Source organism: Pseudorca crassidens, chromosome 17 (assembly GCF_039906515.1).
Source record: "Pseudorca crassidens isolate mPseCra1 chromosome 17, mPseCra1.hap1, whole genome shotgun sequence".
Lineage (NCBI taxonomy): Eukaryota > Metazoa > Chordata > Mammalia > Artiodactyla > Delphinidae > Pseudorca > Pseudorca crassidens.
The window spans coordinates 14,980,307-15,005,515 of record NC_090312.1 but is presented as its reverse complement, the minus strand read 5'-3'; the positions used below and the strand labels follow the sequence as shown (position 1 = coordinate 15,005,515).

General features: G+C 51.4%; 1 protein-coding gene across 1 annotated transcript; it reads left to right on the top strand.

Moving 5' to 3' along the window:
- The first annotated feature begins 14,821 nt into the window (after positions 1 to 14,821).
- TRIB1 (tribbles pseudokinase 1) lies at positions 14,822 to 23,155 on the top strand. The gene is made up of 3 exons (XM_067711287.1): positions 14,822 to 16,037; positions 18,092 to 18,384; positions 20,935 to 23,155. The coding sequence occupies exons 1-3, from the start codon at positions 15,678 to 15,680 to the stop codon at positions 21,398 to 21,400; spliced, it is 1,119 nt and encodes a 372-aa protein (XP_067567388.1). The 5' UTR covers positions 14,822 to 15,677; the 3' UTR covers positions 21,401 to 23,155.
- The last annotated feature ends 2,054 nt before the right edge of the window (positions 23,156 to 25,209 follow it).

Here is a 25,209-nt window from a genome sequence, read left to right as displayed (position 1 = left end):
AAGAAGCTGCACTTGACTCATAGCAAAGAGTCAGTGGAGCACACAGGTGAAGGCCAGGTGGTTGTTTCAGCAGGAAACATCCCAAAGCAGGACCAGGGCCAGCCCAGGTCCCCTTCTGCTCCTTCCTCCTTCCTAGAAGGTTCCAATTCCATCTGTGAAGAATCCCCCTGCACTTCCTTCTAAACACACACACACTCACACACACACGCACACGCAAATGCACACGCACACTGGAAATTTGCTTTCTCTCCTTTCATCTACAAAAGCTCTTTTCTTCTCCATTTTGTAGATAACAACAACGGTTACTCATTAATGACTGCTTACCATAAGCCAGGCCTGTGCTAAGAGCCTCATTGGTATTACCTAAGCAAATCCTCACAGCAAGCCTGTAGGTGGGTTTAAAATTGCTCATTTGACAGATAAGGAAACGAACATAGTGAGGTTAAGTGACTTGTCCAAGGTCACACAGGCTGTAAGTAGCACAGCCAGGATTAAAATCCAGGCATTCTGATTCCAGAGCTCAGACTCTTAACCACAACCCTCTCTCACCTGCAGAGGAGGAAAGTAAGGCTCAGAGAGGTTAAGTAACCTGCCTGATGTTGCAGAGCCAAGATTTGCACTTGGGTCAGTCTGGCTACAGGTTCCTGTACTTGTTCTTACCCTGATATCCACCTCTGTTTGCCTCTGAACCCTCCTGACAGCATCACCCATCACCCCCAACTGTGGAGAAATGAGCACTAGACTCAGCGTGTGGAAGTCAGATTTGAGCCTTACTTCTGCCCTTTCCTCATCCTCTGACCTTGCGCAAACCGATGTTGTTGGCTGTAAATGGAGACTTGGGTTTGCCCCTCCCACCTGAGTGGACTTTGTTGATTAAATGTGATTAGGGGTGTGGAAGAATTGGATCAACTGTGGGGTTGGTGGTGGTGTTCTTGCTGTTTTTCTAACGCCCCAGACTGGGGTAACTGTATTTCTGGACTAGCGTTTGACCTGCAGGGCCTTGTTCTGGCAGCCAGGTGAGTTTGGGGTTTCCTGATGCTGTGGGAAATTACCACCCTCCATAAAACACTCAGGAGTGCAAGGGGTTTGCAATCAGTTACTGCATCAGGAAGACTCTCTCTCGGTGGGACCATTTTACCCTCGTCCCCACCCAGGTGCTGGCTCAGCCAGCCGGAGCTGGGGCATTGTGGGGAAGGATATAGGTGCTTCCTCTCCCACCACCCAGACAGCGCCTGCAGCAGGACCAGCTGGACCTCGGATCTAACCCAAACACCCCCAGGAAAGTGCTGGTCCTCTGGGGGGATATGATGAGAACCGGGACACCGAAGCCAGCCTGGGAAGTGGGGTGGGGGACATGGATGGACTGGGTAGCAGCCCCCTGCCCCACCCCACCTCAGAGGGTCCTCAGTCCTGCCCTGAGGCACTGTCCTGCACTAAGCAGCTGTGACACAGGGCAAGCAGCACGCCCTCTCTGAGCCTTGGGTTCCTCATCTGCAGAACGGGAGACAAATTCACCCGGATCCCATAGGGAGATCAATGTGTGTTTTCACCCTCACTTTTTATTTATTTCTTTATTTTCAGCTGCATTGGGCCTTCGTTGCTGTGTGCGGGCTCTAGAACACAGGCTCTGTAGTTGTGGCACACAGGCTTAGTTGCTCTGTGGCATGTGGGATCTTCCCGGACCAGGGTTCAAATCCCTGAACCCTCACTTTTTTTTTTTTTTTTTTTTGCAGTACGCGGGCCTCTCACTGTTGCGGCCTCTCCCGTTGCGGAGCACAGGCTCCGGACGCGCAGGCTCAGCGGCCATGGCTCACGGGCCCAGCCACTCCACGGCATGTGGGATCTTCCTGGACCAGGGCATGAACCCATGTCCCCTGCATCGGCAGGCAGACTCTCAACCACTGCGCCACCAGGGAAGCCCCACCCTCACTTTTTAAATTAAGTCCTCAGTAAGCTCTAGCCACAGTCATTGTTATTATTACTCTCTGACTCTGCCTGGCCTGTTTGACCCCAGCAGCACCATGGAAAACCCGCAGTTTCAGTCACCTCGGCCCTGCCACCATGACCTTGAGACCGTTCCTCTGACCTCCGTGAACCTTATTTTAGGGACGGGACTATACTCACCAAGTCTGTGGGTCAGTGGTATGAATTCAATGAGAAAATGGGTCTGGAGGGCCCGGCCCAGTGCCTGGCGCAGAGGAAGTGCCCGTCAATGGTGGCCTTTATCATGAGTCCGGCTTGGATGGGACCCTGAGGGAAGCGGAGCTGGGGAACAGAGGAAGCGATTGTACAGAGGTGAGTGGGAGAGGGAGCCTCCCCGGGGGCGGGCAGTGACAGTCCTGGGCTGCCCGGGCCCAGCGCAGCCCTACTTCCACTTCGTTCTCTACAGGGGCATTCATCCTCTCAGCCTGGGAACAGCGAGGGAGGGAGCCCTTCCGCGATGCCGCACCGGACACCCTCAGGATTTTCCCATGCCCTCTGTTTGCTCGCAGGTTCCCACCCGCGGGCTCATAAAACGTTTTTAACCCTCTCCTGCCCCAGGAACTCTTTTCCCGCAAACATCATGAGGGACTGGACTTTCAGATGATAAAAGTCATCCCCGAAGGCAACGGGGAGGTCTTCCGAAGCACCAGCGGGCTAGGGCTGCCACTGTGCACGTCTCTTCCCACAATTCTGTGCTCAGTGGCCTCATGTGGGTCCTTCAGAATGGGCCACAGGGGAGTATTTACACCGTGGAAATCGGCAAATACTACAGCGCTGCACAGCTTATTAAACATTCACCGGCACCCCTCTGTCCCCCAGCAACTTGGAAATGAGGTTGACGTCGGAGTTAAAGTAGGATTGGTCTTCAGCGGAGGAAACCGGGGGGCAGACCATACAGGTGTGAGAGAAGAGTTGGGGGACCTTCGCCCCCTTCCCTGCCAAACTCCTAGCAAGGTCAACTGCGGTAAGTTCTAGAAAGAGAACTGGAGAGTGATGGTAGTTTGGGAAGCAGAAATCTAATGAGACAGTTGTCCTGATGTCTGTTTGGAGAAGGATGGCAGGGGGCTGGAGTGCACAGAGAGGGAGCTGGTCCGAGGACAGGGGTCAAGCAGCACCCGTGGCGTGGACGGCGGCCATGCTGTCTATCACTGGCATCGCCCTCTGTTCACCCGGCGTCCCTCCTATCAGCTTCCTTCTTCAGAACCCGGCCCTCCCTCTCCCATGAGCTGTGTCTCACACCGACTGCACCCCGGGAGTGAACTGGATTGATCCATTCTGATTGCCAGGTGTACCAGTTAGCTAGAGCTACTGTGACAAAACACCACAGACCAGGTGGCTTAAACAGCAGAATCTTTTTTTCTCACTGTTCCGGAGCTCAAAGTCCAAGATCAAGGTGTTGGCAAGTTTGCTTTGTTTTGAGCCCTCTCTCCTTAGCGTACAGGTGGCTACCACGTCCTCACATGGTCATCCCTTGGAATGTGTGTTATCTGTGTCCTAATCTTCTTTTCTTATAAGGACATCAGGCATATTGGATTAGGGCCCACCCATATGACCTCATTTTCACTTAATTACCTCTTTTAAGGCCCCATCTCCAAGTAAGGTCACAGTCTTCGGTACTGGGGATCAAGGACTTCAACATGTGAATTGGTGGGTGTTGCAGGAGGTTGACCACAATTTAGCTTACGGCAGCAGTAACTGATTCAGAAATGGGCATATGGCCCAATTCAGGGCAATGGTATAAGAGAGGATGTCTGCTGGGGGTGGAGTGGGGGCTTCTGGGGAAACCCTCATCTCTCCTATGGGAGAGCACAGGGAGAGATGCTCTCTTCTTCCTTTGAAAACTGTCATGTTGGGATGTGATACCCAGGCCTGCTGGAGCCGACAATGAAGGTGGTACCTGGAACCCTCCAGGGCTGAGTCGGTGAATCAGCCAACCCTGGAATCGACCCAAAGTTGTCCTTTGGGTTTAAGCTGGTTTAAGTTAAGGTTTTGGTTACACCTGAAAAACACCCTAACTGCCATTTGAAGCAGAGATAGTCAGGGGTCCACCTACACCTACTCTCTCCATCTTCCTGGGCTCATGGCAGGACACATGTCATTTCTCAGCTTCCCTTGGAGTTAGGTGGGACCATGTGACCAAGTTCTCACCAATGGAACATGAATATGAACTCAGGTGCCCTCTCCAGGCTGTAGTGAGTGTGCCTCCTTCACCCGTTCCTCCCCTCTAGCCAGAGAGGACCTGATGTGGTTGAGACCTGGCCTTGACCATGTGGATGATGTGCTAGAGCCCCAGCATGGAGGGAACCTAGGTCCCTAAAAATCTGTCAATCAGTAATGGTCACCTCGGAAAGTTACAGGGGAGAGAAACAGTCTCTGTAACCTTCACACAGCTTCTTCCTGGCTATCTTTGGTAAAGCAGTAGATCTTTGCTTTAACTAATACATCATCTTTATTCTAAGGTGGAGAGAGTTTTGCCAGAGCAAACTTGATGGTAAATGTTTCCTGCAGAGGACTTTCTTTCCCTTTAGGGTCAGAGATGGCTTCGAGCTACCCCGGCTGAAATAGACTTCTTAATACTGCCAAGTCCCCTTTGTGGATTCCATTTGTGCAAGTAAGTTTCCGATAATGTGGCTTCCTGTGGGCGGCTTGTCCAGGCAAAGGGAACGCTTTCATTGATCTGCTGATGCGTACATCCTGCTCTGCCGGATGCCTGCCTTTATCAATGTAGCTCTCACTATGTGTCAAGTTCACAGAACCCGGTTCAAGTGAATCTGCTTCTGACGTGTATCCAGACTCTACAAGGACAATGTCAGGTTCCAGAGCCTGGCCCATGAGGAGGCTTCTGGCAGAACTAATCTCTCCTTCCTGTGTGTCCCTCTTCTATTATCTATTTCATTTTGCTCAGACCACAGTGCTCTGTGCTACTGACTTCCTTCCCGTTCCACTGGGAACTCACAGAGGACAGGGCTGCACTCCACTACTGGTGTCTATCATGATGCCTAGTGCACAGGAGGAGCTCAGTAAGTATGGGCCCAATGAAGGCTGACTTTGGCCAAGGACAGAGATCCCTTCCCGAGCCCCAGTCCAGATTCACCCCAATATACAAAATAGGAATAGTCCCCAAAGGTCTTGAAACAAGTTTTGATAAGTTGAATTGTGTTTTACATGCACTAGGTAAGCCCTCCCTCAAACCCACAGGTGAAGCCATGTGTAATCTCACTCCATACCCATAGGTTAAGCAGAGGCACTTACTCTATGGTTCCCTCAAGAGAAATGGAGAGAGAGAGACTGTGAGGGAGGGAGGGAGAGGGAGAGAGAGAGAGAGAGAGAGAGAGAGAGAGAGAGAGAGAGAGAGGGAGAGGGAGAGGGAGAGGGAGAGAGGGAGAGATCAGGGAATGGAGCAGAGGAACAAGGGAGGACAAGTGCCTGGAGATGGTCCAACCTTGGGTTTGAACTCTGGCTCCCAGTCTTTCTAGCTGTGTGACTTTAAGCAAGTGACTTAGCCTCTCTTTCCTCAGCTGACAAGTGAAGATGATCATATCAATCTGTAGGGCTGTTGTGAGGATAAACGACATAACATATGCAAAGCACATAGAGTGGGTATCCAGCAGAGGTGGGTCTTCTTCTCCAATACAGGCAAATCGTCTTTGACTGGACAGTCTCCCAGAGAAGGAGGCGGCCTGAACCCACAGGCTGTGTGGACGACTACCCCTCTGCAATGTTTCACAGAAAGCCAGACTTTTGTCTACCAGGTTTGCATAAGATGAGTTATAAAGTCTGCAAACCTCTTGACACCTGCCCCTAGTTAGACCAAAGGGGAAAGGACCTCCACGCTGGGAGCCGGCAGGCCTCTCTGCCACACTGCTGAGATGGCCCTCCCACCCCATGCAATTGCCGTGACCCCACGTGATCTGCCCCAGCCCCCTCCGCCCTTCAGTTCTTGCCTGCAGCCTTCCTCAGGAATACTGCAGAAGAGCCAAAGGCCTCGAGTTTTTTAAATGGAAATCCCAGAAACCAAACAGTCCTGTACACGGGGCCAGGCTTCCTTTGAGAATGAAGGGAGATGGGCTTGGCTGGCTGCCACCAGGGCCTCATTCAAGCTGAGTGAGGGAAAATGGTATGTTTGAAGAGGCAAGATGAATTACTTCAAAATAGCCTGAAGATCTCAGATCAGATCACGGTAGGGTGGAGCTTTTTTTTAATGAGAAAAGGGAAAAAGAAGCCCGTAGGGTGTGTGTGTGTGTGTGTGTGTGTGTGTGTGTGTGTGTGTGTGTGTGTGTGTGTGTGTGTGTGTGTGTGTGTGTGTGTGTGTGGTTTGATGAATGCTTTATATGTCAAGATGACTCGCTGTGAGGCAGAGCTAGCAAGGTCTGAGCACAGGGGCCTCCCCAAATCCTGGGAGATGCTCAAGGAGCTTATGGGGCAATTATCTGAGTTTTGAGAAAATGCCTTTTCCTTCCTGTCAGCTCAGCTCATGCTGATCCCGGCAGAAGAGAAGAAAGTGTCTCTAGGCGGTAGGGCCACCTGGTCGTGAAATCCAGCCTGCAGTCTGCTGGCCAAGCCCTCTGCCAGGTGTGGGGTTGTGACCCTCCGGAGGAGGGAGCTCCCTTTTCTCGTCAGCCTCTAGAGGTGTCCTATGGGCTGGTGAGGCCCTGCCTGTCAGACCTCCTAATTTATCCAGAACAGTTTCAGAATGTTATACTGGTCATCCATTGCTGTGTAACAGATCACCCTAAAACTTAGGGGGTAAATGATTCTGTGGGTCAGGAATTCAGAAAGGACAAGGTAAGGACGGCTCTTGTCTGCACTGTGATGTCTGGGGCCTCAGCTGGGAAGAAGGGTAGCTGAGGCTGGAGGATTCACCCCCAGGACGGCTTCCTTGCTCACCTGTCTGGCGCCTGGGCTGGGATAGCTGCAGGACAGTCTCAGCTGGGTCTTTCTTCTGGAGGGTCTACCAGTGTCCTCTCCAGCACAGTGTTCTCAGGGTAGACGGACTTCTTACCTAGCCACACAGCGTTCCAACTGCAAGTGTCCTCCAGAACAAGACAGAGGCTGCGTGGACTTTTGTGACCCAACCTTGGAAGCCTCAGAGTGGCACTTTCGTTGTACCTGATTGGTCAAAGCAGTCCTGAGCCTGTCCAGATGCGAGAGACTCTGCCTCTCAATGAAAAAAGTGGCAAAGAAGTTGCAGCTATGTTTTTATAACTATCACAGTGGTCTTCTGGGCTGGGCAGACAGGAGGAAAGAGGGGCACCCCTTATACCTAGACTACCCCAGTCCCTCTGATGGGGAACTTCTGTTTCCAGGCTATGGGCCCTTCTCTTTTTTGCCATCTGGAGCGTCTCTTGGGAAAAGAGGATCTCAGGGGAGCACTTCTGAGGATGCAAGCTCAAAGAGCTCCAGGGGCCATGCTGCTAACATATATGTGAGGTGGCAAGTGTTAGGCAATAAGGAACAGTGGGGACTGTGGTAAACTAGACGGTGCATCATCACTGCAACGACCTACAAAACATGCTGCAGATTGGATCTGGCCTCTGGGCTTCTGATTTGTAACCCTTGACATTAAATAAAAGAATCAGTAGCAGAGATGGGGCCTCAGAGATACAAAGGCCAGTGGTTTTCAAACTCTTTTTCTCCAAAACAGTGGAAGCCTTTTCTCAAACACGATCTTACAGAAGCAGCATGACATGGAACATGTGATGGAAACTGGAATGGGCAGCCCAGAAACCCACATCAGCTTCCCGCTCTCTTCTTTTTTAAAAATAAGTTTATATATTTATTGTTTGTTTATTTCTTGTTGGCTGTGTTGGGTCTTCATTGCTGCATGCTGGCTTTCTCTAGTTGTGGCGAGCGGGGACTACTCCTCGTTGCGGTGCGCGGGCTTCTCATTGCGGTGGCTTCTCTTGTTGCGGAGCATGGGCTCTAGGTGCACAGGCTTCAGTAGTTGTGGCTCGCGGGCTCTAGAGTGCAGGCTCAGTAGTTGTGGTGTAGGGGCTTAGTTGCTCCGCGGCATGTGGGATCTTCCCGGACCAAGGCTCGAACCCGTGTCCCCTGCACTGGCAGGTGGATTCTTAACCACTGTGCCACCAGGGAAGGCCTCCCGCTCTCTTCTTAAGTTACTGCCATGAAGCCCAGGGTTCCAAGGAACCCAGTCCGAGAACCACCCGTTTACCATCTTCGTGCAAAAAAGGAGAAAAGTGAGGCCCAAACTGGGGAAGTGACCTGTCCAAATCCACACTGTGAGCTAATGGCAAAGCCAGGCCTTGAACCCAGGTCTTTTCTGACATGAAGACCTATGCCTTTTCCACAGGCAATACAATGAATGCCTTACATGTGCAGGAAGCTTAATAGTCGACAAAGTGTTTTCACCTGTATTAGGACAACCTGCTGCCTTGTGTCTGTCCCCCAACCCCTTCCCAACCTACAGGTGATCTTGGTGAGGGCAAGCAGTTAAGGGCTGGGCCGGGGGAGGGAGGTGATTCCCCAGCCAAGTGGTAGAGAGGGTTAGCCATTGTCCATGTGCTGGAAGAATTAAAGCAAAAATGACCCAAGAGCCAGTGGCCGGGGACAACTCACAGATGAAAGGTGCAGCAAATAACTCTGAAGAAAGTGAGGGGTGTTTCACCATCTCATCTAAGGCAGCTGTGGAGCTGTGCCCGCCCCTGGATCCGGGAAACTTCCAGCCTCTGTCCCTGAGAGGCTTCCAGTCCAGCCACCCTGACAAGTGCATGTAAACCCCGGACAGGCCATCATGGAGATAAGTAATAGATTGTCCATGGTCTTGCAAGGCCACCTTTTCTGTGAAGTCTGCCCTGATCCTTCCTTCCTCTCCCTGCCAAGTTATTCTCTGCCTTCTAGGCCATAGACTGCAGACATTTGTTTATATTTCTGTTTATTCTGCCTTTTCCACTAAGGCTCATTCTGGAAGGGCAGGGATTATGCGAATTACGGATCAGGTCACTGGAAGAGCTTTTTTTTTTTTTTTTTTTTGCGGTACGCGGGCCTCTCACTGTTGTGGCCTCTCCCGTTGCGGAGCACAGGCTCCAGACGCACAGGCTCAGTGGCCATGGCTCACGGGCCCAGCTGCTCCGCGGCATGTGGGATCTTCCCGGACCAGGGCACGAACATGCGTCCCCCGCATCGGCAGGCGGACTCCCAACCACTGCGCCACCAGGGAAGCCCTGGAAGAGCATTTTAAAGGCAAAAGGCAGAAATGAGCATACGAGGAGGTGGGAGAGAAGGTGTTGGTGGAGCTCCCAGGAATCCGCCATGGGGACCAGTGCCTCTCTCTTAGGCCTGGGCGATCCAGCCCTGACCTGGCCCTCTGCCCGCTGCATCTGTCCCCACATGGCCAGGGTCTGTGCCTACATAGAGCCTGTACCTGCTGGCCTAGACCAAACTCCAGGTACCCAGGACTGGGGAATCCTCTGCCCCAATGCCCAGAACATGCTTCTAGGGTCCAAGAATTCTTTCCTGGGTCTATTTTCCCAACGTGACCTGCTGTGGGCACCTCTAGGACTGTGGGTGGTCAAGGAAGGGCCAAGGGCAGCACCACGGATGAAGATGTTGGCATGGCCAAGGTGTGCCCTGGAGACCTTACAGGGGGAAGGCAGGAGCTGGGCGGGGGAGAGAGAAGGGGTATCAGGTCACAGACTCTCATTTTCACTTCCGTCCGGCCCCCCACAGATGTTAGGGGGAGGCCTGGATGACCTAAGGCTTCCTGTGTTCTTAAAATTAATAATTAAAAAAAAAAGAAAATTAAAAAAAAAGAAGTAATATGAAATCATCATGTTAAGGTCAGATTTGAGGCTCTATGAATGTTAATTTTCTATCTGTGTATGTGAATGTTTGGTGGGGGAAGGGTAAGTTCTTATAAAGATTTTTACTGAACTAAAAAAAAAAAAAGATGCAGGAGGAGAAATATATGGATAAACTTTCTCTTCATTGGGAGACTGGGTGGCATATAAAGCAGAAAGAGCCAGACTTGAGGTCAGCTGGATCAGGGTTCCGATTCTAACTGGCCGCCTTCCCGCTGCGTGATATTAGGCAAGCTAATCGACTTCTGTGAGCCTTCCTGTGGATCTGTAAAATGGTGGTAATAACTAGTTTATTAGATAATTTTGAACGTTAAACAAGAAAATAGACAAGGTTCTACCATATGGGAGGAACTCAGTAAATGTTCATCTCTTTTCCAGTTTTTGGAACCTTATCGTAAACACTAATATTGTTTTTCTTAAATACGTCCCAATTTTTTTGGAATGGGTACGACATTCAGAACCTTCCTAATGGCGCTGCCAGGCGCCTACCTGGGCATGAATGAAAATGAATCAAGCCTGAGCTCATCAGTAGCCCAACTTTGTCCCCAAAAAATCAATACAGGTTTTCCCCACATTATGTAATATATGCTTTCCTGAGACATTGGAGGTAAATCAATTTTTTCCCCAGTTCAACATGTCATCCAGTGAGCATCCGGTGTCAGCTCAGCATTGTGCTGAGGCTACAAAGGGGACACACACATATACACACATGCACAACCAACTGTGATTCTTGCTTTCAAGTTTCCTGTATTTTTACCAAACCACACCACAAATGTGCCAAAGGAGCTTGCTAAATGGCATCACATGGTAGACCCTTTTATAAAGCAAAGAACCCTTTTAAGACAGGAAGAATTACTATCCAATGCACATCCTATTTACTTATATATGTGTATTTGTCAATTTGAATTTTCATGGTGAAGGCCTTTTCCAACTCCAGCATATGGTAAACCGATAATGAATATTTGTTGACTAAATGAACAGAGTTCAGAATCAAGGCATGCCCATATTTGATAATCATATTTGTGTGTGGGTAGATAACTCATAAGGACAAATAGTTTATAGCTATTTGTTCCCATAAGGATCTTGCAGGGGAGGAAAAACAGGCCTTTGTTATGCCCACTTCACAGGTGAGGCAACTGAGGGCTATAAAGAGTCACTGACTTCCTCATATAAGTATCTGAAAAGTCTGATGGAAGTTCAGTCCAGACTTTGCCAGCAGGGAAAGCCCCAGCAATGAAGTCAGGAAAATTTTAGCTCACTTGTCCCCTTGGCTGACTTGATCTCAGGACCTGTCAAGAGTACATGTCTGTCCTCCCAGGCATGCAGGCTGGAGGCCCCCAAAGCTTCAGCCCTTTCTTTTTCCATATCCTTTTGCCTTCCAGGGCTAGACATTCAACTCTGAAATCTGTGCCCTATTCTCCAGTCCCCTGTCTTGGCCCAAATGCCTGTTCTCCATCCCTGTCTCTCATCTCAGGCCCTCCCTGTGGGTGACCCTCTGCCCTTGAGTACATTTGTTTGGTTGTCACTTATTAAGCCCCTCCTTTATAACAGACACTGGGCTGGGGACTGGAGACACACGGCTGAATAAGACATGGCCTCTGCCCTCTGGAAGACAGCTGAGTGGATAGTGCCATGAGAAAAAGCTAGATGGAGGACTCAACAGCACTTAGCAGGACATTTAAATTTGACTGCTGTGCAGGGGAAATCTGTGTGGGGTCTTGAAGGATGAATAGGAGTTCATCAGATTGGCAGTGGGAGGGGAGGGAATTCCAGTGGGAGGAAAGAGCACAGGCAAAAATGCAGAGGTGTGAATTAGTAAGATCTGTTTAGGGCCCTACCAGGAGCTGGCATGGGTATGTTGCTAGCGAGGAGACAAGAAAGGTGAGACTGGAATGGGAAGTAGGGCCAGGAAAGCGGGTGTTTGGATTTTATCATCTGAGGGTCCCTGCCAGGTTTTTAGGCCAGGGCCTGATGTGATCAAATTTAAATTTTAGAAAAAGTACTCTGATAGCAGTGTGGGGAATGGATTAAGGAGCTCAAGGATACATTTTGTTTTGTGTACCATTATATGTCCAGCAGCTAGTAGGTACACTGGCAGAGTAGGTGCCCTTGTATGTTGAAAGGGTGAATGAGTGATCCAGTTAGCAGCTTACTGCAGAAAACCAGAAGTGTCTGAACAAAGATCATGAGAGTAGAGAAGAGTGGATTGACATGGGAAAGGTACAGGGTTTGTATCAGTCAGGAAAATGGAACCCAGGCCAGGAAGTACAGTGGAAAAAAATTAAAGCGAGGAACTAGTTATGAAGGTATTGGAAGAGCAGAAACAAACATAGAACAAAACAACACAGTGTGCAGGGTGGGCCCAGAGGTTATCAACATCGCGAAGCTGCTTCCACCCTAGGGCAGGAGGGATGAAAGTTGTGTCACTTGATCCCAGGAGCCAGAGTGCCTAGAGCAAGCTAGGGCCAGGAAGAGGGAGGCGGTGCCTTGGTCGGGTCCCCCAGGAAGCCGACTGGAGATGGAGATTAGCATGAAGGAGGTTTATCAGGGAGTGCCTGTGGAAGGGGAGGGAAGGAATAGGACTGGCTGGAGAGAAGAGCTGTGCTGGAGGCAATCTCAAGGAAGAACTCAGTTGACCCTAAATGGGCGGCTGAAGCTGGGTTGCCCTTCAGAGTTGGCTCAAGTTCAGGCGAGGAGGCTGGACTCCACAATCACCTGTCATTGGATGTGGACCTCCTGGGAAGGGAGTGTGAACTGGGGCAAGGTAGCCCTTCTCAGTTGAGGCAGTTTCCAAAACTCCCAAAACGTGTTCCTAGCAGTCCCGGGGTGGAGGGTTGGGGGGGTGTGGGTGGATAAATCCTTCATTCCTGTAGGGAGATCTGGCAGCACGTGGCAACAGCTACACAGAGGGGCTGGCTAGCGGGGCCTGGGCCACAGAGGAGGTGCAGCCAGTGCCCAAAGCAGCACCCTCCCATCTCCCTCCAGGGCCTCCCTCTGGGCAAAATGGGCTGTAAGCCAGTGGGCAAGGGAGCATGAGAAATAGTCTGCAAGGGGCAGCTCCAAGAAGCTGAGGAGGGGGCGGCAGGGGGTGGCTGTGAGACCTAGCAGGTCCAGGATGGACCCAGTGACAACTGAGTGGGGGATAGGAAAACGGTGGATTCAAGGGAAAATGACTGCCAGGGATTCTGGCCCTGGGGACGGGTGGTGGTGATGCCTTTCTCTCAGAAGAGGCACTGAGGGAGATGCACACCTTGGAGGAAGATGCACACCTTGGAGGAAGATGCTGGTGGCCCATGCTGAGTTTGCCATCCAAGTGCTGATGCCCAGCTGGCAGCTCAATGGATCTTAAATAAATAGCACAAAATGAACTTGAAAGAAGGAAAACCTCTGGTGGGTTCTCGCCTGGTTACAGGATTAAGCGCAGCCTTCTCAGCAGGCATTGGAGCTTTTCACGTTTCCCCCAATGACACGTGTGGTGCAGGCTCCGGCTCCGGCCTTGCAGCCACCCTGGCCTCTTAAGCTGACCCTACCCTTCCCCACATCCCTGCCCTCCTCCCACCCCACCCCAGCAACTCGTTTACAATCCCACACATCCCCCCAGGTCTAATGCCTTCTAGAGGGAATCCTCCCTGACTTCTCTTTTCTCTGTACAAATTGTAATCTTCCCTGAGTTCCCACAAATGCTTAAGAGCTTGAATGCATTCAGTAGCTATTTGACCACAGCAAGTAACTTAACTTTGCAGGCTTCCTCTGTGTGAAAAAGGGCAAAAAATAACCCCACTGGGTGGCTGTAAAACTGCAGTGTGTGTAAAGTGCACATTACAGATCTCAATTAATGTTAGCTATTATTACTAGTTTTCATTTCTAATCCCTAGCGTCTAGTTTAGCAGATGCTTCATTAGTATTTGTTCAACGAATGGAGATTTGATATGGAAAAGGATTTATCCTTGGGGCTCGACCTGGTTTTAGAAAATGAAGTATTTAGCAGAAGTACAGAAGGGACTGTCTGATAACAGTTATCTATGTTGGGTGTCCAGGGACTCCAAATGGACCTGGTTCTCGAAAGAAAGAAAACCGACAGATTCTAGGTTGTTTTTTCACGGAGCTTTGTGCAGGGTCTGACACACATCTCGAGCTCACCCAAATCACGTTGCACGAGTGCATGCACACGCCCTGGCAGGGTTGCCCGGGTGTAGGCAGCATCACTGTCGGTGGCCAGGATGACTTAGACTCCGCTCCCCGGCCACCACCGAACCGGGCTGGCCCCGGCGTCCTAGACCCTGCTGCGCGTGTGGAGGCTGGGGAGAGGGCAGGAATTCGGCGACGGCCACGTGGGCCCCTTCCGCCCTCTCCCCACATCCTTTGTTTCCCACCGGCCCCGGCTCAGGAAGCTCTTTCTGCGAGTCACCGCGAAGGGGCGGCCCGAGAGCCCGGAGGAGCTATTTCCGTGCAATCCGGGCGGGCGGCAGGCGCGGGAGGGGCGTGGAGGTGGAGGCAGCGCAGAAGGCCCAGTGTTTGCTCTTATTTCATCCAACAGAAGGTTCTATTTGTGGAAGCGAACAGACGCTGGGGATTAGAGCTGGGAGGGGGCGGGAAAAGGAAAAAAAAAGCCACATCCACTACCACGCGCAGGTCTTCCCCGGAACCACCGCGTGGGGGTGAATGAGTGATTCTGGAATTCATCACCTTCTCTCTCCTCCCTTCCTCTGGCTACCGCCGGGCCTCGGCGACGCCCACGGCTCCAACCGGAGGTCCCAAGGCTTGGGGCACTGGGGGGATCCCCGGGGCAAGAGGTGTCACCCCGCGGCTGCAGCGAGCGGCGGGTGCTGAGAGCCCTGGTGCGCGCGCCCGCAGTCCATTGTGCTCGGAGTGAATGGGGAGCGCGCACCAATCAACGGTTGCTTCGCCCCCCACGGCCCCTCCCCTCCCGCCCACTTCCCCGGGACCCTGACGTCACGGGAACTTTTCCTCCGCCCCCTCCTCCGGCTTCTCGCGCTGAGCCCGCGGCCTGCGGGAGGGCGCGCGCCTCCTCCCGCCTAGACCGGCTCGGGGGGCGTGTGCGCGCGCAGGACACGCCACCTGCGCCGGAGCGCGCTCTGCCCGAAGCATCCCCAGCCGTCGGGCCACCCCCGTCGCCCCCGCCGGCCCAGCTGCACCTCCCCTCCGCTCCGGTGACTGCTCGCCCGGCGGCAGGGCCCGAGTCGTCGCAGCCACCTCATTGCACAACCCGGCTTCCCAACTGTTTACACAGCCCGGCCTGTGAGTGTATGTGTATACAGCGTGAGTCACCGGGAGGCGGAGGAGGTGGAGGAAAAGGAGAAGGAGGAGTGCACTGGCCGGGATCGGTGCGGCGCACACACTCACTCACACTCAGTTACCCTCTCCGAGCGCGTCTGTCTCGCGCACACTCACGCTGGGAGCCCGGAGCGCGTAGGATCCCGGGCGCCGCGGAAAAGTTGGTCCGGCTTTCGCTCCGACACTTCTTGCTTCGGGAAGTGCATTTGCTCCGTGGCTCCGCCGAGCCTGCGGAATCCTGTTCTCGCTGCTCCGGACCTCGGAGGCCGCCGCCGCCTCTGCTTCCCCGACTGTCGGCAGCCTCTACAACAATAGCGAGGCGCCCCGAGCCGGTACCCACGGGGATCCGGGGACCCGAACCGGCCTCCTTTCCCCGGACGCGCGGCCACCGTGGTCCTCGCGTGTACCGCGAGCGCCCGGGAGCGGCTCCGGCTTTGCCCCCCGTGGGGGCAGAACCAAGCTCCGTCTGCAACCTCCATCCCGCGGGCTGGAGTAAGTCGCGGCGCCGGCGCCGACCCAGTTGCACCTTCCCGCGCCGATCCGAGGACGTACAAAGCCGGGGCCGCCCCGGCCGGGGACGGGATGCGGGTCGGTCCCGTGCGCTCTGCTATGAGCGGCGTCTCGCAGCCCCGCGCTCCGGCCTTGCTACTCCCGGTCGGCCGGGGCGCCCCGGCCAAACGCCTGCTGGACGCGGACGACGCGGCGGCCGTGGCGGCCAAGTGCCCACGTCTCTCCGAGTGCTCTAGCCCCCCGGACTACCTCAGCCCCCCTGGCTCTCCCTGCAGCCCGCAGCCTCCGCCCGCCGCTCCGGGGGCTGGCGGCGGCTCCGGGAGCGCGCCGGGGCCCAGCCGCATCGCCGACTACCTGCTGCTGCCCCTGGCCGAGCGCGAGCATGTGTCCCGGGCGCTGTGCCTCCACACCGGCCGCGAGCTGCGCTGCAAGGTAGGCACTCAGGGGCCGGGACCCGGGACCCGGCGGGGGGTCGCGGGGTGAAGGGACCCGGTGGCAGGCAAAGGTGTTTGGGGTCTCGCCCGCCGTCGCCCGGGGGCCGAAGGTGCCGTCAGGACTTGGGCTTGGGGCAAGGCGGATAAGGGGGTTTGAGCCCGTTAAGGCAGCATTTGACCCGGGTCACCCTATTGGGGATTGAGGGGTTCGGATGGAGTGGTATAGTGGGGGCTTGGCGGTCGAGAGGAAGTGCGGTGCTCAGTTACTTTACAACATCTATGTTATTTGCTTAGCGCCGAGTTTAGTGCGTGGCGTTCCACATAAGTTGTGGAATTGATATGGATTCCAGGGCCATGCCATTCCCCCTTTCCCATTCTCCTCGCTTCCCCCGCCCCTCGTTCTGGAAGGACGCCCTGCTGTGGGTGCCTCCTTGGAGCTTGGAGCAGCTGGCAACTCTCTTGCTGGGGCTGCGAGGCACCCGGGCTCAGCCGTGGGTGGTAAGGGGGCGGGAAGTCCGTGTTGGGCTCCGGTCTTGGGGATTCCGGCTGGAACCCGCGCTGGAACCGGAACCCTGTCCTCCCCAGAGAGTAGTCTGAGAGGGTCTTCCAGCGAGGGCGGGGGGTATTTGGCCGCAATAGAAATGTTGGAAAGCCCACACCGACTAGGAACCCTCGCTTCCATTCATGTCTTGCTTTTCCGGCCCGCGATTTTCCTTTGAACATAAGGGGCTCCATCCTGGAGGGGATACAACTCTTGCAAACAGGATCCTCCGCACTCTCCTCCAGCGCCCATAGACGCAGAACATTCCCACAGGCCATGCACCCTTTGCGAGCTGGACACCCGGGCCTCAGACATCCCTGAGAAGCCTCCGGGCTGCTCGTTTTCACCGGAAACATAGGGTCACCCCTCAGTTTAAGTCGCTCTTTGGTTTTCCGCAACTCACCTGACCCCCCGAGCTCCCCTTCCCTGGCCTCGCTGCTGCCACCTACTGTCCGACCCGAACGAAACTTCACATGTGTGATCGAGCCCAGTTTAAAGGGGGGCAAAATCTTTTCTTCGTGGTGGCTGGGGAGCAGAGCTCAGAGGGTATGAGTGTGGGCTGGGGTGGGAGGAGGGGGGCAGCGGAAAGGTTTTTCGAGCTGGTGCCGGAGCAACCGAGCGTCAGAGGTGGGGTGGGTCTGGTCATTGTGCAACCCCTTCCAGTTCCTCCGAGCAGATAATAGCTGAATCCAGATGGTGACAGCCCGTGTGTCACCGTTTCCAGTTGAGTCTAGGATATGAGTAACCGGACTAAACAAAAGGCCCTTAAAGAGACCAGCCAGCTTCTTAGAGAAGATGCTACCCATGTCCCGAGTGAAAGTGAGGATGGGAGTTGGTGTGGGGGGGGAGATCAGTAAACAAATGAACCCCCCCACCCCACCCCCCCCGAGAGGATCCCGTATCCCTCCTGTGGGAATTTTAACTCAAGACTGCTTATACCTGAGTCACAGCCTCGGCAGGTTCCTTAGGGCTGTGTTGACAGTCTTGCGCTTGGAGTCATCTGTTCCTTCTGAGTAATGACAGAGCTGTACGTTCTCCAGCTGTATGTTCTTCCACTTGGAGGCTGCAGAGTCACCATGTCCTGTGCTCTCTCTGGTCTGCAGGAGGTCATGCATTTCCAGAGGCTGCTCCTGGAGATCCCAGGGGGACCTCTATCAGCCACTTTGCACAGCATTACCTGCCAACGAGAAAGGGCCACAGAGGGTGGGGACTTAGGAGCTTAGCTCTCTGGAGCCGGAAGGCCATACCTAGAAGACTTCTTTCAAACCATCCATATGGTAGCTCTTTGGAGATTTGCTAGCCCTAGATGCTACTGCTTTTGGGTGTTAGGAGTAGCCCAGGCTGCATCAGGTGGGGTTGCAGAGCTAACAGGGGTTGCAGGAGGTTGGGGTAAATGAATGGAGCCTCACTTTTAACCAAAGCCCAGAGATTGAGAACTGCAGCCCAGCCCAGGATCTGGGAGGCAGCCTCTGCTTTTCTAGCCTCCTAAGTGAGTCCCCTTCTCTCTGCAGGTGTTTCCCATTAAACACTACCAGGACAGAATCCGGCCTTACATCCAGCTGCCCTCACACAGGAACATCACTGGCATTGTGGAAGTGATCCTTGGGGAAACCAAAGCCTATGTCTTCTTTGAGAGGGACTTTGGGGACATGCACTCCTACGTGCGCAGCCGGAAGAGGCTGCGGGAAGAGGAGGCTGCCCGGCTCTTCAAGCAGATCGTCTCTGCCGTTGCCCACTGCCACCAGTCAGCCATCGTGCTGGGGGACCTAAAGCTTAGGAAGTTTGTCTTCTCCACAGAGGAGAGGTGAGCGGCCTCCACAGCCTCTCCTGTGCCTTTTGACTCCAAAACGAGGGTGCAGGTCGAGCAGTTAGGTGCAGGGTGTTGGTTCAAAACAACACCAAGGGCTCAGTTGTCCCAGAGTTAGTCTTTAGAAATCCTCTCTCCAGAGGGGCCAAAGCCAAAGTTGGTTATTCTGCACCCTTGTGGACGTGGCCTGGGGACACCTTGGTGCATCTGTGGGATGTCACGTGAGGACAGGATGCCCTCCCCGCTTCCACCCCAGGATCAGGTTTATTCCCCATCGTTGTCAGAAAGGTCAGTTCTCCTGGGGTACAAATGTCAGTCTGCCCTTCACAACATCCATTCCTAGAGGATGTCTTCAAATCCTTGTTTATACGGAGTGGGGTTTTTTTCCTTGTTTTTTTCCCCCCTGTTTATTTATTTATTTATTGCACTTAGTAAGTATCACAGAGCTGGTCAGACTGTCGTAGTTGCAGAAACCTATCCCTTTCCTTCACACCACACTCCTATTATGAGTCAGGCTTGGCCCCCAATATTTTCTCCCCATTCTCCGGTGACTTTTTAGACGTCTTGTTTGGATGCATCTTCGGAAGATAGCCACAGTTGAATGAGAAATGGAAGCTGGCTAGAATTGGTTGCTAAATATAGATCATGGCTTACCTCATAAAGAACAAGATGAGCTCGATAAGACAATAATGTGACATTAAGATTCAGAGTTGAGGTTTCAGTTGAGAATTCAGGAAGCCACAGGAGATAAACCTTACCTGATTTTAAGAGGTGGGCCACATCCCTTGTGGAAAGATTAAAAGCAATACCATTGTAGAATTGCACAGGTGGGTGTGTGTTACTTCGTTGTAGGTATTCATGCAGGGCTCACCCCACCTGTGCTTTTTTTACCCTTGACTTCAGGTCCTATGAAAAAGTATAGGGTTGAGTTGCCAGAAAGCATGGCTTTGTGTCTGACCTTGCAAGAGTCATTGGATCATACTGATTAGCAAAGAAAAGCAAAGTGTTGGTAATGAAGAAGTTTCCAATTCCTGGAACACTCTCCTTTGATATGGTGATGTATTTTCTGAAACACACCTTACACACCTCCTTGCTTACTGTTGAAATCTGCTATTGCACAGGCGAATGTCATGTGCGTGGAGTTTGGCAACCCGAGGGTTAAGCAATGACAGGCTGACGCTATTCGTGTAACCAGCACAGGTGCAGGGTTTTAGTACTACAGCAGCCAATCAGTGGCAGACAGTGTGGGTTGAGTCATATTTTCCGTTTACAGAACCAATGGGTATTTTACATAACTACGGGAGGGGGGGACGGGGGGGGGGGGGGAGGTCAGGCTGAGGACATACTGAAGTTAGCACATGTATACTACACTCCAGGGAACAGGAAGGCAGGAAGAAGAAGAAAAAAAAACAAAAAAGAACTAGACCTTTGAGAGGAAAAGGAATTGACCCAGTAGCCCGTAGCAAATATTTGCGTCTAACTTCGCAACGAGTGACTTACTGACACAGGGCTGTTTCAGAGAAGCTGGGGGGAGCATAAGTGACCACCATGTATTGGAGACTCCCCACATGGCTCTGGGCTTTGGGGGAGCCAAGAGGCTTGAGTGGCTGGATCTGAACAAGGAGGCACCTGCAGCTTCATCAGAGAGCCTTAACTAAAGATGTGTCAAACCTTAGTTGTTACCTGAAGAGATAAACCCTTACCTGAGTAAATGAGCTCAGGTGTTGATGTGCCATCCTAGGGTGTGCGTGCGTGTGTGTGCGTGTGTGTGTGTGTGTGCATGTGCACACATACGAGGGCGTTTTAGGGCTCCTGCATCTTTCAAATCCACCAGCTGCTTTTCTTTGTCCTTTCTGTCCAGGCTAAGCATTCTTTGCAATTAAACATCCCAATAAATGTAATTAACATTCCATGTACGTTTCCCGTCATGGCCGTCATGGCCGTTATGGCTTGGGCTCAGGTGGACAGAATCCCCTCTGTGTGTATATATCGATGTGAACAGGAGTGCTAACAACCTGTGTGCAGTAACAGTGACCTTGGGCTCCGTGTTCTGTAATGTTCTGTAATGCCAAGCAACGGGTCCAAGTAGCCCTGGCAGTCAGTGGCATGATAAGAGATAAGATCCACTTGTAGGATGCCCAGGCTCTCCCTGAAGCAGTAGGATAAACTGCTCTTCCCTGATAGCTTTTGGAGAAATGTCAGCATTCCCCTGAGACAGGCTCCCACTGCTGCAATGTGAACTTTGTAAATTGTGTAACCCCTATTAGGATATGTCTTATAAGCTGTAGCATAATGAATAGTATTTGGGGCTTTGCATCATACCCTCCACCCCAGGCTCTCTCTCAATACTTTGCTAATGTGTATTGCAGTTTGTATTGGTTTGTGAAATCCTGAGTCCTCCAGGGTGATGCAAGGCACTGCTAACTGGATGAAGGGGTAACTGGCATTCCTTGGGCCTTTGCGATGAGTACTTGTGGGCGCTATTATTGGGAAGACCTTGGTTTTCATAGTAGCTGGAAGTAATGGCTTGTTTCCTCTCTCCTACAGAACCCAGCTCAGACTGGAAAGTCTAGAAGATACACACATAATTAAGGGAGAAGATGATGCTTTGTCAGACAAACACGGCTGCCCAGCCTACGTGAGCCCGGAGATTCTCAACACCACAGGGACCTACTCCGGAAAGGCGGCGGACGTTTGGAGCCTCGGGGTGATGCTCTACACCCTTTTGGTGGGACGCTACCCCTTCCATGACTCAGACCCCAGTGCCCTTTTCTCCAAAATCCGACGTGGACAGTTCTGCATTCCTGACCACATTTCCCCCAAAGCCAGGTGCCTCATTCGCAGCCTTCTGAGACGGGAGCCTTCAGAAAGACTCACTGCTCCAGAGATCTTACTCCATCCCTGGTTCGAGTCTGTCTTGGAGCCTGGGTACGTCGACTCAGAAATAGGAACTTCCGACCAGATTGTTCCAGAGTACCAGGAGGACAGTGACATCAGTTCCTTCTTCTGCTAATCCCCAAACCTCAGAAACCTCATAATTCTCACACATGGCATTTCCATTTCTAAAGATGGACAGGCCTTTCCTGCAGAGCTGTTTCCCTTAGTGAACCTTCGCCAGCTGTCCCTGTGTCAGATATGGGGGTTCCGCATCTTTTACAGGTGGCAAGGAGTATGGATATCCTGCAGCATGTGAGCAAGTGAAATGAACATTCTAAAGGGAGAGGAAATGAATCGCACAATGGCATTTTGGGCAATAACCATATTTTTAACAGGGTGACAAATAATTTGGGCCAATAAACCTGCCATCTTCGAACTTGTCTTTGGTAGCCAGACTTTTGCTACCCTAGCTTCTCTGATCGGAAAGTTGTTTTTTCTGGTTTGGTTTAACACTCACCCTTTCTTCATCTTTTTGGAGCAGACTGTTTCAGGGGCATAGGAGCCTGCCTGAACCACGAACCCAGAATTTCTCCTCCATTTCCTGCCAAGACCTCATTTGCACTAATGCCTTCTTTCTGACCTTGAAATGCGCCCTCCCATCCCTTCACTATAAAAGCACTTACCAGCTAACTGTGGAAAAGTATCATAAAAGATTCAAACTCCTGGCTATTTTAGAACTCTGAGCTCAGACAGAGAGACTGGAGACTTTTAACAAGAATTTGAGCACTTGGAAACCATTAGCTTTCTTGGTTCCCCTCAAATATGTTAGCATTTATCCTTTACTTTTTTCCCCAAGACCATCTCAGGGTGGAGCATTTTGTCTAGGAGGAGAAAGATAAGAAGGCTCTCCACTCCCTCTCCCAAGAGCAAACGTTAAACATCTTAGTGCTTCAGAGAAAGTGAATTTTGGATAGTCTTAGACGGTTCTCGGACTAACTTCCAGAATTATACTTTAACCACCGCCATGGGTATGGTCTGCAGTTTTGCATGACAGGTTGTGAATATTTCGGATGTGGTGTGGTTTATGAATACATCTGCATCATCAGTATCTGGGATGAAATAGCAAGCCCCAAATCTTTAAACTTGAAAGGGACGTTAAAAGTCATCTGGTCCAACTTCTTTCGTTTCTCTGCCACCTCCCAATGCAGAAATCCGCCCCCCCGACACACAGCTTCTTTCACAGGTTGGGTCTGCAACCTCTTTTTGAATGCTTCCAGAGATGGGAACTCACTACCTACAAAAGATAGAGCTTAACAAAGAAACTGCAACTTGCATTAAAAAAACAAGTACAGATGAAATATCAGTAAATAGACAGTACTGAAATCAGGTGATTAAACGGGTAAACCAAACATACTGTATTTTGAGAAATGGCACAAAAACAGGCAGTCACTTTTAAGGGCTACGCCTAGGCAAACTACTAACATGCATTGTGAGAATACCGTGTATACCTCACGTACTGTGTACTTTGTACATATAGTGTACCTTTTATACATATGTCCGATTTTTTTGTTGTTGTTTTGGCTCTGACGCTTGTTCTGTTGTCTGTGTCTGTCTGAATAACCTGCGTGTCTAAGGCCACGTGAAATGTGAATGATCATTGGCAATATTACCTTGACAGAATCATGGGACTTGGAGAAGAGGGAGGACAGAAGCCTCTGTCCCACTAACGTTCTTGTGGTTGCTTGAATGTTGTATCTGTGATACATGACCCGGCTGAGGACTCTGGGCTGGCTGGGGCTTCGAAACACTAGATCCTTCCTGTACATGTGTATATATGTGAGACGGCTGTTTCTGACTTGTAGAGAAATTTTAATAAATCTGGTTTCGTAAATGGGTGCAGTGACTTTCTTTGGAGTCCAGTCCGCCACTCCCTGGTGCACTTTCACACCGAGGCTGCAAAGGTCTCTGGCATCAGGGCCTGGGATCTCGAGGAGGAGATGGAGAAGTAAACAGATGATGATTATTATGTGTGACCTTTGACAGCTGAGCCCATTCACTTTTTCCATTGAAGTGAGCAAATTCATTTTGATGGGTGAAACCAATTTGGTGAATCAGGTTGGTGAGGGCTATGGGTTGAATTTAGAGTCGAGAAACATTTCGAGAGGAGCATACATAAAAAAGCCTTGAGTTGTAAGAGTCCCTCTGACTTATGGTCCTTTTTAGTTCAGGGACCCTTGAGAATTTGATGAAAATCGTGGACACTTCTCAGAAAAATGTACATGTGTATCCAACAGAATTTTGTTGTAATTTCAGAGGTCCACATACATCCCTGAAGGCATCACAGGACTTCTGATGAGAACCAACCTCCCCCCTTACCTCCCCCATTAGACTTAATTAAAATGGCTGAGGCTCTTCCATGTTTCCTGTAAGTGTGAAAATGGAACTAAAGGATGGAAAACTGAAAGCAACATTATTTTGAATTACAAAGGCAGAGAAAGAAAGGATTTTGATTTGATTAGGTGTATAGCCTCACTATCATATCAGAATTTATTCTATATGAAGTCAGTTAGCATCCAGAGTGATTTTTTTTTTTTTTTTTTTTTTTTTGCGGTACGCGGGCCTCTCACTGCTGTGGCCTCTTCCGTTGCGGAGCACAGGCTCCGGACGCGCAGGCCCAGCGGCCATGGCTCACGGGCCCAGCCGCTCCGTGGCATGTGGGATCTTCCCGGATCGGGGCACGAACCCGTGTCCCCTGCATCGGCAGGTGGACTCTCAACCACTGCGCCACCAGGGATGCCCCAGAGTGATTTTTTAAAAAATATTTTCATTGTAAGTGTAACAAATATATAGAAAAATGCACGTAGAAGTGTGTGGCTCTGAATTTTCACGAAACAAACACACTGGCCTAACCTACAGTCAGGGCAAGGAAACAAAACACTGCCAGGACCCCAGGAGCCCCCTCCTACCCGTTTCAGTCCCTACCTGACACCTCCTCCAAGGGTTACTACCATGGGACAGAATTTTAACTCTAAGTTCTAATGGTAAAAGTTAGAATGAGGATTAAGTCATCACTCTGGGCTTAAATGAAAAGGCATACAGAGATTACAGGTGACACAGTTGCCCTTTCTAGGACTTAGGCTGAGATCACTCAGGAAAGAGACCTATGACACCAAAGTAAGTGCAACTCAGGCCTCGTGACCCAGGAACTTAAGAAACGGAAAAAGCACAAAGCAACACAAGGAATGGTCAGATGCCTGAGTAGCTAAGAGACTAGGAAGCTGGGAGTTGATCTAGGGCCATTCCACGAAGAAGACCCTTAAACCCCAAAGTTCCTGGGTCCTCAGAACATACACTGCAATTTCTCCCTGCCCTGATGAACCCAGGCGAGGCTCTGCACAACTCCTAGGGCACACAGAAGGCTAATACTTTGGACTTCACAGAACTTTTTAATCTAAGGATTTCAAAATACTTTGCAAGCAATTAAGGTTACAGCACCTTTTTGTACTGTCGTTGCATGAACAAAGTGGAGAGAAATATGGGTCAGGATTGGCTGGGGTGACACGTGATGCCACAAATCCATAAATTTAATCTCTTCAAAGGTTGGAACAAATCTGGGGCAATCACAACCAGTTACATTATAGAAGGTTGGAAGGAGAGTGTACCAGTACTGGTTAAAAGGCTGATCACTTTTATTTTCTCTTGTACCCTCAACATAAATCATTCAAGTAACATATCAATGACTGTTTATTCATATTGTACTTTCTAGAAGTTTTCACTCTTTTTCTCCTCTTTTCCTTCTCCCTCTCCTTCTCTCTCTCCTTTTATATTCACAGCAGCCAAGTGAAATAGGCAAGTCAAATATTATTTGCTCCATTTGATAGATGAGAAAACAGGCTCGAATGTCTTTCAGGAGCTACTTAGAAGTAAGCAGCTCAGGGCTGGGAC